The 19,079-nt window shown below is 45.6% G+C and overlaps 1 protein-coding gene across 10 annotated transcripts in view; it reads right to left on the bottom strand.

Moving 5' to 3' along the window:
• Window positions 1–19,079, bottom strand: part of MARK2 (microtubule affinity regulating kinase 2) — a 220,298-nt gene that overhangs the window by 95,123 nt on the left and 106,096 nt on the right. Inside the window, exon 1 of one of the 10 annotated variants that reach the window (XM_067472464.1) lies at window positions 4,396–4,721. The exons of the other annotated variants lie outside the window; for them this stretch is intronic. Coding sequence (XP_067328565.1) covers window positions 4,396–4,443 — 48 coding nt within the window. The 5' untranslated portion in view covers window positions 4,444–4,721. Of the gene's footprint in view, window positions 1–4,395; window positions 4,722–19,079 lie in introns of those variants that run through there. 10 annotated transcript variants of the gene reach the window in all.

Here is a 19,079-nt window from a genome sequence, read left to right as displayed (position 1 = left end):
CAAGTTTGGTCTTGATCAGTCATTGTATGAAGGTTTCAGTGGTCTCGGGAAGTGAGTGGAGGTACTTCAAGTCCCATCATTCGTGGTCTATCCTTTTCCAAACTGCACCAGGATGTAGAGTGGGTCATGTAGAGTGGGATGGCCATCTGTCAGGGGTTTTATTTGTCGTGTCAGAGCAACCAGTCCATTATATATTATGTTTCTAACAGAACAAGCAAACAGACAGAAAAATACACAACTTGTGAGTTTGGTAGTTGGTTAAATGTCCTTTGACCAGTATCTGGCCACTTGGAGTGCCTCTGGTGTTGCTGCAAGAAGGTCCTCCATTGTGCATGTGGCTGGGCTCAGGTTGCATTGCAGCAGGTGGTCAGTGGTTTGCTCTTCTCCACACTCGCATGCCGAGGATTCCACTTTGTAGCCCCATTTCTGAAGGTTGGCTCTGCATCTCGTGGTGCCAGAGCGCAGTCTGTTCAGCGCCTTCCAAGTCGCCCAGTTCTCTGTGTGCCCAGGGGGGAGTCTCTCATTTGGTATCAGCCATTGGTTGAGGTGCTGGGTTTGGGCCTGCCACTTTTGGACTCTCGCTTGCTGAGGTGTTCCAGCGAGTGTCTCTGTCAGGGGTTATTTAAATGCAATATTCCTGCTTCTTGGCAGGGGGTTGGACTGGATGGCCCATGAGGTCTCTTCCAACTCTATGATTCTATTATTCAATGTGGTGTCTCTATTTACCATGGTCTCGGTAGCAGACACCATTGCACTGATCAACCAGAAGTTCCCAGAAGACATCACAGCTCTGTTTCACCATTGCCTCACCACCAGCTACTTTCAGTAGGGCAATGAATTCTATGAACAGAAAGATGGAGTAGCTATGGGGAGCCCCCTCAGCCTGGTCACAGATAATTTCTACATGGAACACTTTGAAAAACAAGCCCTGGAAACAGCAACAAAACAGCCCACGATATGGTTCAGATATGTAGATGACACCTTCACCATTTGGAGCCATTGAGAAGAAGAACTCAACAGGTTCCTGGACCATCTTAACAGCATCCACCCAAACATCCAATTCACCATGGAAAAAGAGAGTGAAGGAAGACTGCCTTTTCTAGATGTCCTAGTCATCTGCAAATCAGATCAACAATTGGGTCACACTGTTTACAGAAAACCCACACACACAGATATAAGACGCAGGTTCGTAGCTTGGGAGTGATCCTGGATTCATCGCTGAGCCTGGAACCACAGGTTTCAGCGGTGGCCGGGAGAGCTTTTGCACAATTAAAACTTGTGCACCAGCTGTGCCCGTACCTTGGAAAGTCTGATCTGGCCACAGTGGTCCACGCTCTTGTCACATCCCAAATAGACTACTGCAACGCACTCTACGTGGGGTTGCCCTTGAAGACGGTTCGGAAACTTCAACTGGTCCAGCGAGCGGCAGCCAGGCTGCTCACTGGAGCGACATACAGAGAGCATACCACCCCTCTGCTGTGTCAGCTCCACTGGCTGCCAGTTCAGTTCCGAGCCCAATTCAAGGTGCTGGTTTTGACCTACAAAACCTTGTACGGTTCCGGTCCAGTGTATCTGTCTGAACATATCTCCCTCTACGTCCCACCACGGAATCTAAGATCATCCGAGGGGGCCCTGCTCTCGACCCCACCGCTTTCCCAAGTGAGGCTGGTGGGGACGAGGAGCAGGGCCTTCTCAGTGGTGGCCCCTCACCTGTGGAACTCACTCCTGGCGGATATCAGGACATCGACATCACTCCTATCCTTCAGGAGGAAGGTAAAGACATGGCTATGGGACCAGGCCTTCGGGCAATCTGCCAACTAAGTAAGGACAACCAGACAAATAGGACTGGCAGGACTGATAAATGTGGAATGAAACTCTGAACTATGAGGTAGCGAATATTGACCGGCAATAAGAAGCAATTGGTTTGTATCGGTTTGTATGAAATTTTTATGGGTTTTATTGGTTTTATTGGTTATAGATATGATGTATTGTTGTTGTTTGCTATTTTGTGCTATTGTGTATTATTATTGTTGAATGTTACGGGCATCGAATTGTGCCTTGGATATGTAAGCCGCCCCGAGTCCCCTTTGGGGTGAGAAGGGCGGGGTAAAAGTAAACCAAATAGATAGATAGATAGATAGATAGATAGATAGATAGATATCTACAGAAAAACTCCAACCATCACTCAAGTCCAAAAAGAAGCACCATTAAAGCCTTGGCAGACGGTGCAGAAAGAATCTGCGAAGCCCAACTCCTCCAAGATGAACTGAACCACCTCAACTGGGCTCTACAGGCCAATGGACACTCCACCTCAGACATCAGAATAGCTGCAAGACAACCGAGAACAAGCCACGAGAGTCAAGACAAAGATCCACCCAGAGGAAAAGTGTTCTTGCCATACATCAAGGGAACCACTGACCGCACTGGGAAGCTGATGAGGAAACACAACATACAAACTATCTACAGACCCACCAAGAAAATCCAACAAATGCTCCATTCAGCAAAGGACAAGAGGAATCCTCTCACTTCTGCAGGAGTCTACCGCGTACCATGCAGCTGTGGACAAGTCTACAGAGGGACCACCAAACGCAGCAGCATTGCCCAGACACGAATCAAGGAACATGAAAAGCCCTGCAGACTACTTCAGCCAGAGAAATCGGCCATAGCAGAGCACCTGATGAACCAACCTGGACACAGCATATTATTTGAGAACACAGAAATGCTGGACCACTAGAACAACCACCAAACAGACCTTATAGTTGTAGTTGCTGGGATTTACAGTTCAGCTACAATAAAAGAGCATTGAAGTTCAACAGTGACAAATGCAAGATACTCCACTTTGGCAGGAAAAACGAAATGCAAAGATACAGAATGGGGGATGCCTGGCTTGAAAGCAGTATGTGCAAAAAAGATCTTGGAGTCCTCGTAGACAACTAGTTAAACATGAGCCAACAATGTGATGTGGCGGCAAAAAAAGCCAATGGGATTTTGGACTGCATCAAGAGGAGCATAGTGTCTAGATCTAGGGAAGTCATGCTACCAATCTATTCCACTCTGGTTAGACCACACCTGGAATATTGTGTCCAATTCTGGGCACCAGAATTCAAGAGAGATATTGACAAGCTGGAATGTGTCCAGAGGAGGGCGACTCAAATGATCAAGGGTCTGGAGAACAAGCCCTATGAGGAGCGGCTTAAGGAGCTGGGCATGTTTAACCTGAAGAAGAGAAGGCTGAGAGGGGATATGATAGCCATGTATAGCCATAGAACAAGCCCTATGAGGAGCGGCTTAAGGAGCTGGGCATGTTTAAACTGAAGAAGGGAAGGCTGAGAGGGGATATGATAGCCATGTATGTGAGAGGAAGCCACAGGGAGGAGGGAGCAAGCTTGTTCTCTGCTTCCCTGGAGACTAGGACGCGGAACAATGGCTTCAAACTTCAAGAGAGGAGATTCCATCTGAACCTGAGGAAGAACTTCCTGACTGTGAGAGCCGTTCAGCAGTGGAACTCTCTGCTCTGGAGTGTGGTGGAGGCTCCTTCTTTGGAAGCTTTTAAACAGAGGCTGGATGGCCATCTGTCAGGGGTGATTTGAATGCAATATTCCTGCTTCTTGGCAGGGGGTTGGACTGGATGGCCCATGAGGTCTCTTCCAACTCTTTGATTCTATGATTCTATGAACAGAGAGTAAACAATCAGGCACAGCAATTCACTCTCAACAAGAGATTCCCTCCAGGCGCTTCCAGGCCATTGAATGCAAATCAAGGTGATCAGCTGAAACATTACCCTGGTCATTCCACAGATATTGTTGTTGTTGTTCATTCGTTCAGTCGTCTCCGACTCTTCGTGACCTCATGGACCAGTCCACGCCAGAGCTCCCTGTCGGCCGTCACCACCCCCAGCTCCTTCAAAGTCAGTCCACTTCAAGGATGCCATCCATCCATCTTGCCCTTGGTCGGCCCCTCTTCCTTTTGCCTTCCACTTTCCCCAGCATAATTGTCTTCTCTAGGATTTGCTGTCTCCTCATGATGTGGCCAAAGTACTTCAACTTTGTCTCTAGTATCCTTCCCTCCAGTGAGCAGGTGGGCTTGATATGATAGCCACAGATATATAAACCCATTTTTCCTACTTCCAACAGACCTCGCTACCTCTGAGGATGCTTGCCATAGATGCAGGCGAAACGTCAGGAGAAAAATTGCCTCCAGAACATGGCCATATAGCCCGGAAAAACCTACAACAACCCAGAAAATACTGTGTTTCCTGATAGTCTTTGGCGACCCCTCTAACACCCTCTCGTGACCCCCCCCCCCCCCCCGGGCGTCCTGACCCCCAGGTTGAGAAACCCTGCGCTACATTATCACGAGATTCTACTTTGGGCCCCAGGAAGCAAAGACACTTACAACGCCCATGGTCACAGGCACGACGACGTATCTATTTCCTTCGCTCATGAAATGTCGCCAGCTTCGACACCTCACACGGCAACACCTCGGCCTGCCAGAATGTCTTCAGTTCTGGAGTACGCTTTGCAAATACGTGGAATTGTACGTCAGGGATTCACGGTTGTTTCCAAAGAGCTGGGTTCTAATTCCTCTGCGAACCCGCCAAAGTGCCGAAACCCAAACAGATCCAACTCCTTGGAAGCCAAGAAGCCCCCGCAAAGCCTTTCCTTTCGCCGACCACAGCAACCGGTGCAGTTCACTCTCCTTTTTTTGTCCGCCCAAAGCGAAACCTTTTCTGGAGGAACAAAGTACAGCAACAGCCCTGAGGAAGTGCGGCGCTTCCTCATCCAACCGGTGCCCAGTCTCCGCCTCCGATACCTGAGCAAGGCACCACCTTTCGCAATTTTCCCAGCCGCTGAGCCAGAAAACACCTAGGCTGTCGGACAGGTCCTCGGAGCCTGTTTCCAAGTTAGGGAGTGGGAAGGAGGAGTAGCTCCTTCAGAGGCAAAACCAACCCCCCCCCCCCTTCAAATCTGAACATACTGGGTGATTCTAAGGTCAAAAAGGTAGGAGGAAATCTACATTTCACACAGTGGGAGGGGAGGGAGGGAGAGACAGAAAGAAAGAAAGTGTGGGGCTACGTCACGTCACGTTCTCCTCACAGGAAACTGTCTGCCCCACCCAGGCAAGCCAGAAGGAAGGGCTTTGACAGAGAAACACTTCTGAGAAAGAGAGACCAAAAAGGAGGTGGAGGAGGATGACATTACTCCTTTGACCCCCTATCACAGTGTTTCTCAACCTGGGGGGGTCACGAGGGGGTGTCAGAAGGGTCGCCAAAGACTATCGGAAAACGAAGTATTTTCTGTTAGTCATGGGGGTTCTGTGTAAGAAGTTTGGTGGGGTTCAGAATGCTCAATGATGTAGGTGAACTATAAATCCCAGCAACTACAACTCCCTAATGTCAAGGTCTTTTTTCCCCCAAACTCTACCAGTGGTCACATTGGGGCATATTGAGCATTCATGCCAAGTTTGGTCCAGATCCATACTTGTTTCAGTCCACAGTGCTCATTGATGTAGGTGAACTATAAATCCCAGCAACGACAACTTCCTAATGTCAAGGTCTATTTTCCTCAAACCTCACCAGTGGTCACATTGGGGCATATTGAGCATTCATGCCAAGTTTGGTGCAGATCCATACTTGTTTGAGTCCACAGTGCTCATTGAGGTAGGTGAACTATAAATCCCAGCAACTACAAATTCCTAATGTCAAGGTCTATTTTCCTCAAACTCCACCAGTGGTCACATTGGGGCATATTGAGGATTCATCCCAAGTTTGGTCCAGATCCATACTTGTTTGAGTCCACAGTGCTCATTGATGTAGGTGAACTATAAATCCCAGCAACGACAACTTTCTAATGTCAAGGTCTATTTTCCTCAAACTCCACCAGTGGTCACATTGGGGCATATTGAGGATTCATCCCAAGTTTGGTCCAGATCCATACTTGTTTGAGTCCACAGTGCTCATTGAGGTAGGTGAACTATAAATCCCAGCAACGACAACTCCCTAATGTCAAGGTCTATTTTCCCCAAATTCCACCAGTGGTCACATTGGGGCATATTGAGCATTCATGCCAAGTTTGGTCCAGATCCATACTTGTTTGAGTCCACAGTGCTCTCTGGATGTAGGTGAACTACAACTCCAAAACTCAAGGTCAATGGCCTCCAGACCCTTCCAGTATTTTCTGTCGGTCATGTAATTGGCTGGCCTCTCAGTCATAGGAGAGCTATCTCAGAGACTCCAAGAGGGGAGGGGAGAGCAAGTGTGCACAGTGCTTGGCAGTGTGGTACGCATGTGCAGGCAAGGGAGAGCATGTGAGGCTGGAGGGAGGCTCACACTTTCTTGCGGGTTCTGTGTGGGAAGTTTGGCCAAATTCTATCGTTGGAGGAGTTCAGAATGCTCTTTGGTTGTAGATGAACTATAAATCCCAGCAACTAGAACTCCCAAATGTCAAGGTCTATTTCCCCCAAACTCCATCTGTATTCATATTTGGGCATATGTGGTCACATTGGGACATACTGAGCACTCATGACAAATTTGGTCCAGATCCATCATTGTTTGAGTCCAAAATGCTCTCTGGATGTTGGTGAACTACAACTCCCAAACTCAAGGTAAACGTCCACATAACCCTTCTAGTTTTTTCTGTTGATCATGGGAGTTCTGCGTCCCAAGACTGGTTCAATTCTATCATTGGTGGAGTTCAGAATGCTCTTTGATTGCGGGTGTACTATAAATCTTAGCAACTACAACTCCCAAATTACAAAATCATTTCTTTTTGAGTGAAGGACATATATTGGGTTGTTAATTGTATTGTCTCCAAATTTGGTGTCAATTTGTCCAGTGGTTTTTGAGTTCTGTCAATCCCACAAACGAACATTACATTTTTATGTATATAGATTGTATGTATTTATATCTTGCAAGCCACTCGGAGTCCCCTTCGGGGTGAGAAGGGTGGCATATAAATGTTGTAATTTATTTTATTTTATTTTTATTTTTATATTTATTTTAATTTATATATATATATATATATATATATATATATATATATATATATATCTTGCAAGCCACTCTGAGTCCCCTTCGAGGTGAGAAGGGTGGCATATAAATGTTGTAATTTATTTTATTTTATTTTATTTTTATTTTTATATATATATATATATATATATATATATATATATATATTGCAAGCCACTCTGAGTCCCCTTCGGGGTGAGAAGGGTGGCATATAAATGTTGTAATTTATTTTATTTTATTTTATTTATTTTTATTTTTATTTTAATATTTATTTATATATTTATTTATTTATATTTATATATTTATATTTTTGTATATATATCTTGCAAGCCACTCTGAGTCCCCTTCGGGGTGAGAAAGGTGGCATATAAATGTTGTAATTTATTTTATTTTATTTTATTTTTATTTTTATTTTTATATTTATTTTATGTTTATTTATATATATATGTGTGTGTGTGTGTTTATTTATTTATATTTATTTATATTTATATATATATATATATATATTTATATATATTTATATTTATATATTTTTATATTTATTTTATATTTATTTATTTATTTTTATGTTTATTTATTTATATTTACATATATATTTTTATATATATTTATATTTTTATATTGTATTTATTTTTATTCATTTATTCATTTATTCATTCATTCATTCATTTATTTAGGATATTTGTATCCCGTCCTATCTCGACCTCTGCAGAGGGACTCAGGGCGGCTAACAAAACGACACCCCATAGTGCCCACAACCAAAAACATAAATATGCAATTTAAATAACAATATAACAATATATGTTATAATATATGTTATATGGCAAAAGGAAGAGGGGCCGACCAAGGACAAGATAGATGGATGGCATCCTTGAAGTGACTGGACTGACCTTGAGGGAGCTGGGGGTGGTAACGGCCGACAGGGAGCTCTGGCGTGGGCTGGTCCATGAGGTCACGAAGAGTCGGAGACGACTGAACGAATGAACAACAACAACAATAACAATATATAAAATAATATAAAACATTCAACCATAAAGAAACACATTGCATGAACAAAGATATGAAAGAGATGAGGCCATTTCCAGATGCAGCTTCTCCCAATATGGGAGTATAGCTGCTGCACCAGTTCAACAAGCCGTGTGACCGCAATTGCAACTTATGGTAGGAAGTGTGGGGCCAGACACACTGCAGAACTGGTCCAGACTCCCAACTCCGTCCCCACCCCTCTGCCCCAGGGATTAACTTTCTTCTCTAGGGAAAAACCTTTGAGATGCCACCTTCTCACCAGCCAAGAGTACCGGTACTGGGAGTTGCTCCAATTCACTCAAACGGTATTTGCATAATTCAGGAGTGCGACATGCCTTCGAATCCAAGACAACCAAGGTTCGTTACTCTGAGCTGTCTTAAGAGTAATGCTCTGACTCAATGCCTGGGTTAGGACTGTTATGTTGGGGTTTCCTAAGCCAAGACATCCAGAAGCTACTTGTCTGGGCATGAACGCCAAGGAAGTCTCCAATTAACCAGTTTCCGATTTCATCCAAATCAGAAATTGTTCCTGACATCTGCCTAACATCCGTGATTCCCAAACCTTCACTGCATGTACTGTATAAACCAGCATTTCTCAACCTCAGGGTCAGCACCTTGGGGGGGGGGATTGTGAGGGGTTTTTGGAGGGGTCGCAAAGAACAAGATCCAAATCCCAGACTCAGGAAGCCAGAAGCATGCTGCTAAAAGCCAAAGTTAATCCACAGAAGTTTGCATGGGAAGAGCTACGTTGCACTGACAATCCCTGCTTGTCAGCAACAAGGCTAAATACCCTTTGCGGACATGAATAATGATCCCATAGCACTTTGTCCTCCAAAGCACTTTACACTTTTTAGATCTGTTCATATGCCCTTCCACAAACGATACTATCACCTTTCATCCATGTCCCAGCATTATTTCCATTTTAACTTTACATTTGGCCTTCCCTGTTTTTAATTGCGAGTTATCTTATTGAGAATGTATATTTTATTGTCTACGTTTTATTTTAATTGCTTGTACTGTTGTTGTTTTGCTTGTATTGTTGTATTTGGCCTCGGCCTCATGTAAGCCACACCAAGTCCCTTGGGGAGATGGTAGCTGGGTACAAATAAAGTGTTGTTGTTGTTGTTGCTGCTGTTGTTATAAAAGATAGGCTGAAGATCTCTCCGCCCATCCTTCTCTTCCTTTTTGGAAACAGAAGGCAAATATGACTCCGGCCCAGCTTACTTGTCCGAACTTATCTCCCTCTACGCTCCACCTCGTAGTTTAAGATCCACCGGGCAGGCCCTGCTCTCGGTCCCACTAGCCTCGCAAACACATCTGATGTTGTAACTCCAGACACCACCACACCAAAGCTGTAGGTTTTGTAGTGTACTGAGGAAAAGGCAAAATCAAGTATAAGAAATGCAAAAGTTTCATAGGCAGGACAAAGGCTTAAATGCAAAGACAAAGTTCCCAAGATCCAAAGGCAAAAACATGAAGCATAATCCCTTAGAAATGGTCAAAGAAGAGTCCAAGAGTCCACGGGCTACAAGGCTAAATACCCTTTGCGGACATGAACACATTGCGTTGACCTTTGGCACCCTTAGCTTCTCACTTGCTAGCCAAGCGAGTCCTTCTTTGGAGCCTTAATTGCAGACAATCCTGCCTGCTCATTAATTCATTATCTTCAAGGCTATGTAACCCCTTATCTTGTCCCTCCTTCCTTCCTTCCTTCCTTCCTTCCTTCCTTCCTTCCTTCCTTCTTCCTTTCCTTCTTTCTAAGATATAAATACAATATTAAATGGAAGGGACAGTCAAGAAGTAATGAGAGAAGGAGGGGAAAAGGGAAGGAAGGAAGGAGAGAAGCAGGGAGGGGAAGAAGGAAAGAAAGAAAGATAGAGAAGCAAGGAAGGAGAGAAGGAAATAAAAAAGTGAAAGGAAAAAGAGAGGGAAGGAAGGAGAGAAGGAACAAAAGATAGGGAAAGAGGGAAGGAAGGAAGGAAGGAAGGAAGGAAGGAAGGAAGGAAGGAAGGAAGGAAGGAAGGAAGGGGGAAAGATGTAGAGAAAGAGGGAGGGAAGGAAAGAAGGAGAGATTAAAAAAGAAAGCAGAAGAGAAAGAAAAAGGGGAAAGGAAGGAAAGAGATAGAGAAGGAAGGAAAAAGAGAAGATGGGAAGGAAGGAAGGAAGGAAGGAAGGAAGGAAGGAAGGAAGGAAGGAAGGAAGGAAGGAAGGAAGGAAGGCTGTAACCAAAGAGCAAAGAAAGGGAGGAAAGAAACAGGTAGAGATGGAAGAAAGATGAGAGATAGGGAAAGAAAAAGAGGAAAGGAAGGAAAGAGGGAAGGAAGGAGAGAAAGAGGGAGGGAAGGTTGGCCACAGCAACGCGTGGCGGGTACAGCTAGTAAAATAAACAAAAAAAGAATAAAAAAATAAATAACTTTGACTCGAGTATAAGCTGAGGGCAGCTTTTTCAGCCTAAAAAAGGAGCTGAAAAACTAGGCTTATACTCGAGTATAGACAGTATGTTTTCTGATGGTTTTGTGCGACCCCTCTGAAACCCCCTTGCGACCCCTCACCCAGGGGTCTCAACTCCCAGGTTGAGAAAACACACCGATCTGAATCTCAAAAATTCTCAACTAGTTGGCTACTTTACTCAGTTCTCCAGTGAATGATGGGCCTATTGGTGCGTTTCCATTCCCCCTGCCTTTTGTACAGAGTGTCTCTGAGTGAAATATAATCCCTTCTTCTGTCTTGCTTTTTCCAGAGGTAAACAGTTTTATCTCCTTTTGCTTACTCTTCAGCCGATGTTTATTGAGACCAAACAAGCTTCAGGGGAGATGCAAATATAAGTGGAATTGTTCAGGAGAGCAACTGGATGAACAGGTTCTCGCTGAAGAGGGAGTGGAGGGGGAACTTTTGCTCGGTGAGGCAGCTCAAAATGAAAGGGTTGAGAAGGTGTGGGTTCTTCAAGACGAGAGCTCCAAAGGCAGCAGAACCAGCCCTGTTTCCCATACCTCGAGTGACTTATCTTTTGACAGACATCCTTCATATTTTCACAGGCCACTGTGACCTGCACGAGTGACGGACCTGGACCACATTACCCTCATGGCCCACTTTACGTCCTAGTGCGGTTTGGGACACATTACCCCCATAGCCCACTTTACATCCTGGTGTGGTTTGGGGGAGGTGGACCACGGATTATGGGATTTGTAGTACTTTAAAACGCTTGAGAACCTACAGATCACTATGGCCCCACCTATGACTAATCAAGACCAAACTTGGCCATCCAGTCCAACCCCCTCCAACAAGCAGGAATACGTGACCCACTCTACGTCCTGGTGCAGTTTGGAGAAGGATGGACCACGGATGATGGGACTTGAAGTACCTCCACTCACTTCCCGAGACCGATGCAACCTTCATCCGATGACTAATCAAGACCAAACTTGGCACACAGAGTCCCCATGACCCACTCTACATCCTGGTGCAGTTTGGAGGAGGATGGACTACGGATGATGAGACTTGAAGTACCTCCACTCACTTCCCGAGACCACTGCAACCTTCATCCAATGACTGATCAAGACCAAACTTGGCACACAGAGTCCCCATGACCCACTCTACATCCTGGTGCAATTTGGAGGAGGATGGACTACGGATGATGAGACTTGAAGTACCTCCACTCATTTCCCGAGACCACTGCAACCTTCATCCAATGACTGATCAAGACCAAACTTGGCACACAGAGTCCCCATGACCCACTCTACATCCTGGTGCAATTTGGAGGAGGATGGACTACGGATGATGAGACTTGAAGTACCTCCACTCACTTCCCGAGACCACTGCAACCTTCATCCAATGACTGATCAAGACCAAACTTGGCACACAGAGTCCCCCTGACCCACTCTACATCCTGGTGCAGTTTGGAGGAGGATGGACCACGGATGATGAGACTTGAAGTACCTCCACTCACTTCCCGAGACCACTGCGACCTTCATCCAATGACTGGTCAAGACCAAACTTGGAACACAGAGCCCCCATAGAATCATAGAGTTGGAAGAGACCTCATGGGCCATCCAGTCCAACCCCCTGCCAAGAAGCAGGAATATTGCATTTAAATCACCCCTGACAGATAGCCATTCCACTCTACATGACCCACTCTACATCCCGGTGCAGAAAGGAGGAGGATGGACCACGGATGATGGGACTTGAAGTATCTCCACTCACTTCCCGAGACCACTGCGACCTTCATACAATGACTGATCAAGACCAAACTTGGCACACAGAGCCTCCATGACCCACTCTACATCCCGGTAAAGTTGGGAGGAGGATGGACCATGGATTATGGGACTTGAAGTACCTCCACTGACATCCCGAGACTGCTGCGACCCTCATCTAATGACTGATCAATGACTGATCAAGACCAAACTTGGCACACAGAGCCTCCATGGCCCATTCTACATCCCGGTGCAGTTTGAAGGAGGATGGACCACAGATGATAGGACTTGAAGTACCTCCACTCACTTCCCGAGACCGCTGCGACCTTCATCCAATGACTGATCAAGACCAAACTTGGCACACAGAGCCTCCATGACCCTCTCTACATTCCAGTGCAGTTAGGAGGAGAATGGACCATGGATTATGGGACTTGAAGTACCTCCACTCACTTCCCGAGACTGCTGTGACCTTCATCCAATGACTGATCAAGAACAAACTTGGCACACAGAGCCCCCATGACCCACTCTACCTCCTCTAACTAACTACCATCAACTCACAAGGTGACAAGTGTCAGTTTCATATTGCCCTATTCAGCCTACTCAAGGTCAAAGGCCTGCCTGAGCAGCCATGTTTTCAGGTTGGAACGGAAGGATTGAAGGGTGGGGGCTAATCTAATCTCTTTTGGGAAGGTCTTCCAGAGCCGAGGGACCACCACAGAGAAGGCCTTCTCTCTCGTCCCCACCAACTATGCTTGAGGTGGTGGTGGGACCGAGAGGAGGATCTCCCCTGTTGATCTCAGAGCCCGTACCAGTTCGTAGAAAGAGATGCGGACTCAAAGATAGGCTGGACCCGAAGCATATAGGGCTTTATAATCACCTGCACCTTGAATATAGTTAGGGGTCTTTTTTTATTCATTCAGATCTTTACTAAGCTATATTCATTCAGAGATCTCAATCTAGTGACCATATCTGAGCATAACCAACTTTTGCCGAGGGCTGTAAAGATAATACAGAACATATGCCATCCAGTAGTTGCCATCTGCTCGCCCACAGAAAATCATATTTATTTACTTATTTATCCTATTTATACCCTGTCGTTCTCTACCCCAAGGGGGACTCAAGGGGGCTTACATGTGGCAGTTATTCAATGCCTTAAACACACACAACATTAAGCTTAAAATCCAATGAATTAAAATTAATACATATTAAATTTTTAAAAATTACATTCACGTTATCCAAAAATCATGGTCTGAGGCAATTCCGTAGTCACTACACAGATTCCTATTATATTATTGCATTGCTTCTCCAAATGCCTGGTCCCTGAGCCAGATTTTTACTCTCCTTTTTTCGAGTCAGAAGCGACTCGAGAAACTGCAGTGTCCTTGCAGACGGCCAATTCACTCACACCAGAAGCGACTTGCAGTTTTTTGAGTCAGAAGCGACTCGAGAAACTGCAAGTCGCTTCTGGTGTGAGTGAATTGGCCATCTGCAAGGACATTGCCCAGGGGACGCCCAGATGTTTTGATGTTTTACCATCCTTGTGAGAGGTTTCTCTCATGACCCCACATGGACAGCTAGAGCTGACAGAGGGAGCTCATTCATGTTCTCCCCAGATTCGAGCCTCCAACCTATCCGCCAGCACAAGAGTTTAACCCACTGCGCCACTGGAGGCTCCTTCTGAAGGTTAGGAGGCAGAGGGCTGATCTAAAGTCACTAGGGAAGGAGTTCCGCGGCCGAGGGGCCACCACTGAGAAGGCGCTGTCTCTCGTCCTCACCAGTCGCGCTTGCGAAGAAGGTGGGACCGAGAGCAGGGCCTCCTCAGAAGGTCTTAATCTCCGAGGTGGTTCACAGAAGCTTCAGCACTACAAGAGGGTTTTGCGACACCAGTCACTCTCGTTGCAACAGTGTAGTAACACTATATTTTAGTTCTTGCGTACCACTGGTGATCCTCAGACCACAGGTCTGCTCCAATTAATGGTAATCTACAATCTTGTGAAATTAAGGATAGGGACCAAGAAGCCAATGAGATCACATCAAAGATCGATGTGACCACGTCTATTTCACAGAACTGCAGCAGAACTGGATTTGAATCCAAACCCCAAACACTAAACACAAGATCATTCTTTCCTTGAAGAGTTTTTCTTTTCTCTTTAGAGGCTTGCTCCCTCTACTGCCTGTTAAGTCTACTTGCATATCTTTGCAGGCTTCTGCAAACACTGGCCTGAGAAAGATTAGATTGCAAGTTTAAAGTTTCTTTTAAAAAAATGGAAACTTTTGACACAAAGCCAACCTATGCTTACCAAACACACACATGCACTCAATAGACTTTCTTTCAGAGAAAGAACAACAAAGACAATGTACTGTTGGAGGCTTTCATGGCCTGGATCACTGGGTTGTTGTAGGTTTTTCGAGCTGTATGGCCATGTTCCAGAAGCATTTTCTCCTGACATTTCGCCTGCATCTATGGAGAGAATGCTTCTAGCACATGGTCATACAGCCCAAAAAACCTACAACAACCCAACAACAAGGACAGCTAAAACTGTGTTAAAGCAACATGGCAGCATACTAAACTCGAAAGCAGTGGTCCTCAACCTGTAGGTCGCGACCCCTTTGGGGGTCGAACAACCCTTTCACAGGGGTCACCTAAGGCCATAGGAAAACACATATTTCCAATGGTCTTAGGAGCTAACTTTTTCCTGCCCCCATTGCTTCCCAGAAGCCTCTTTTTCTTCTGTGTTTTACTTTCCATTGTGTTATTTTGTATTGTTTATTTTACTTGATTGGTTTATTTTATTGTTATGTTATTTTGTTGTGTATATTTTATGTTGCTGTAATGTGTCGCTGGGCCTGGCCTCATGTAAGCCGCTCTGAGTCTCCTTTGGGGAGATGGTGGCAGGGTATAAATAAAATTTATTATTATTATTTGAAACATAACAAGAGTTCAGAATGCTCTTTGATTGTAGGTGAATTATAAACCCCAGCAAGTACAACTCCCAAATGCCAAGGTCTATTTCCCCCAAACTCCACTAGTGTTCACATTTGGGCATATTGGGTATTTGTGCCAAATTTGATCCTGATCACCCTGTGGGGGACTCAGGGCAGATTACAGTGTACAGTGTACACATATATGTTTTTATGTTGAATTTTTATGTTGAATGTTTTTATATTGAATGTTTTATATTGTGTATAAACTGTTTTAAATTATAAGTCGCTCAGAGTGGACTAATTAAGAAATAAAGTGATGATGATGATGATGATGTATGGCAAACATTCAATGCCAATTTTTAACATACAAACATATACAGACATACACAGCGGCTATTTAACTTTTTCTGGCCGCCAGGGGAGCTGTCGCTTTCATTGTCCATCTGCGACACTGATGAAGCACTTCCGCATTCCCCGCATGCTTCCCCCGCTGGAATGCTTTGCTGGAGTCTTCTTTATGGCCTCATAAATTAATTAATTTAGCCTCCCCACACTTTAAGGTGGTACCTAATTTTTATTTATTTATTTTATTTATTTCTGGTACTTCTACCCCGCCCTTCTCAACCCCCCGGGGGGGGGGGGGGAACTCAGGGTGGCTTACAAAAAGGCAGAATTCGATGCCTACACAAGATATACATACATACAAAACAGCAGTTAAAACAATTAGCTAATTCAAATAATCAGTACATAATACAGTAAGTAAAACTAATCTCATGTTCAGCGTTCAGAGTTCCGTAGTTCCATTCCGTTTTGTCAATTCCATCGTCAAGTCCTTTCTTTAGCTGCCAGAATGTCCAAATGCCTGGTCCCAAATCCAAGTTTTCATTTTTTTCCTGAAGGAAAGGAGGGATGTTGCTGATCTAATTTCCCCAGGGAGTGAATTCCACAGATGAGGGGCCGCCACTGAGAAGGCCCTGCTCCTCGTCCCCGCCAATCTCACTTGTGATAGAGGCGGGGTCGAGAGCAGGGCCTCCCCAGAAGATCTTAGACTCCGAGGTGGGACGTAGAAGGAGATCTGTTCGGACAGATAGAATCATAGAATCATAGAATCAAAGAGTTGGAAGAGACCTCATGGGCCATCCAGTCCAACCCCCTGCCAAGAAGCAGGAACATTGCATTCAAATCACCCCTGACAGATGGCCATCCAGCCTCTGCTTAAAAGCTTCCAAAGAAGGAGCCTCCACCACACTCCGGGCCAGAGAGTTCCACTGCTGAACGGCTCCCACAATCAGGAAGTTCTTCCTCATTGGGCCGGAACCGTATAGGGTTTTGTAGGTCAAAACCAGCACTTTGAATTGTGCTCGGAATTGGATCAGCAGCCAGTGGAGCTGACACAACAGGGGGGTGGTATGCTCCCTGTATGACGCTCCGGTGAGCAGTCTGGCTGCCTCCCGCTGGACTAGTTGGAGTTTCCGAACAGTCTTCAAAGGCAACCCCACGTAGAGTGCGCTGCAGTAATCTAATCGGGATGTAACAAGAGCGTGCACCACCGTGGCCAGATTTTCCTACTTGACAGATGCAACTGTCTTTTGGGTTGCAAAGGTCGACAACAGGCTACACACAATTGGTTGGAAACCCACTCCAACACGGTCTGGCTTCAAACTCATGACCTCTTGGTCAGAGTGATCTTAATGCAGCTGACACTCATCCCGGTGTGGCATAAGGGGTCACGGCATTAGGAAGGATGAGAACCTGCTCTACGGCCTGCAGTCGATGGGAGTTGGAGTCCAATAAGACCTCCGGTGCTGCACATTCCTCACCCCTGATTTAGAGAACCATCTGTTCATGTGTGTCCACATACAGAGCTGAAAGATTTTTCTCCACTATCATTTCCGGAGGAGGATAACAACGTGCAACATTTCCATGACTCACAAGGATTGGTGAGCTTCCCTCACTCTGTAATCGTAGGGGGAAAAAGGTGCCTGCAGCTGAACTGGGCCACGCAATGGCAGAAGTTCAAGACAATGATGCACAAAGACCAAGCCAATTATAGGAAGCGGACAAGTGTAGGTATTAGGAAACAGGCATCTTAATCACAGCCCTGTGGAGATCCAGGCCGTGACATCAAAACAGTTAGTCGGGAAACCCCTACTGTAAACTCTGCTGGTTCTTAAATACACTTTAAAGCGAAGGGGAACACAGAAATGTCTATAGAACAGTGTTTCCCGACCTTCCTAACACCACGTCCCTTTAATACAGTTCCTCATGTTGTGGTGACCCCCAACCATAACATTATTTTCATTGCTACTTCATAACTGTCTTTGCTACTGTTGTGAATCGTAATGTAAATATCTGAGATGCAGGATGTATTTTCATTCACTGGGCCAAATTTGGCACAAATACCCAATACACCGAAATTTGACCACTGGGATTGATTTTGACATTTGGGAGTTGTAGTTGCTGGGATTTATAGTTCGCCTACAATCAAAGAGCATTCTGAACCCCACCAACGATAGAATTGAACCAAACTGATCTGATGATTAGGTTCTTGTGGGTTTTTTTCGGGCTATAGAGCCATGTTTTAGAGGCATTTTTCCTGACGTTTCGCCTGCATCTATGGCAAGCATCCTCAGAGGTAGTGAGGTCTGTTGGAATTAGGACAATGGGTTTATATATCTGTGGAAAGGCTGGGGTGGGGCAAGGAGCTCTACCCTGCTGCAGCTAGGTGTGAATGTTTCAACTGATCACCTTCATTAGCATTTGAAGGCCTGCCTGAGCCTGGGAAAATCTCTTGCTGGGAAGTGTTAATATGTGCCTGGTTGTTTCCTCTTTGCTGTTTTGCTGTTGTAATTTTAGAGTTTTTTAATACTGGTAGCCAGATTTTGTTCATTTTCATGGTCTCTTCCTTTCTGTTGAAATTGTCCACATGTTTGTGGATTTCAATGGCTTCTCTCTGTAGTCTGACATGGTGGTTGTTGGTGTGGTCCAGCATTTCTGTGTGCTCAAATAATATGCTGTGTCCAGGCTGGTTCCTCAGGTGCTCTGCTATGGCTGACTTCTCTGGTTGAAGGAGTCTGCAGTGCCTTTCATGTTCCTTGATGCGTGTCTGGGCAATGCTGCGTTTGGTGGTCCCTCTGTAGACTTGTCCACAGCTGCATGGTATACAGTAGACTCCTGCAGAGGTGAGAGGATCCCTCTTGTCCTTTGCTGAACGTAGCATTTGTTGGATTTTCTTGGTGGGTTCTGATGATGTTCAGATCTGTCACTCCTTCTCACCTGTCACCAAGGAGGCTGTCCAGACCTTGAATCGGTGTCTAGCTGCTGTGTCGGACTGGATGAGAGCTAACAATTTGAAACTGAATCCAGACAAGACAGAGGTCCTACTGGTCAGTCGTAAGGCCGAACAGGGTATAGGGTTACAGCCTGTGCTGGATGGGGTTACACTCCCCCTGAAGTTGCAGGTTCGCAGCTTGGGAGTGATCCTGGACTCATCGCTGAGCCTGGAGCCTCAGGTCTCAGCGGTGGCCGGGAGAGCTTTTGCGCAATTAAAACTTGTGCACCAGTTGCACCCGTACCTTGGGAAGTCTGATTTGGCCACAGTGGTCCACGCTCTTGTTACATTCCGTATAGACTACTGCAACGCACTCTACGTGGGGTTACCCTTGAAGACTGTTCGGAAACTTCAACTGGTCCAATGAGCGGCAGCCAGACTGCTTACCGGAGCGACATACAGGGAACACACCACTCCCTTGTTGTGTCAGCTCCACTGGCTGCCGATTCAGTTCCGAGCACAATTCAAGGTGCTGGTTTTGACCTACAAAACCCTTTACGGTTCCGGTCCAACATATCTGTCCGAATGTATCTCCCTCTACGTCCCACCCCGGAATTTGAGATCATCTGGGGAGGCCCTGCTCTCGACCCCACCACTATCACAA

This window comes from Anolis sagrei, chromosome 12 (assembly GCF_037176765.1).
Source record: "Anolis sagrei isolate rAnoSag1 chromosome 12, rAnoSag1.mat, whole genome shotgun sequence".
Classification (NCBI taxonomy): Eukaryota; Metazoa; Chordata; class Lepidosauria; order Squamata; family Dactyloidae; genus Anolis; species Anolis sagrei.
This window is presented reverse-complemented; position numbering and strand designations above follow the sequence as displayed.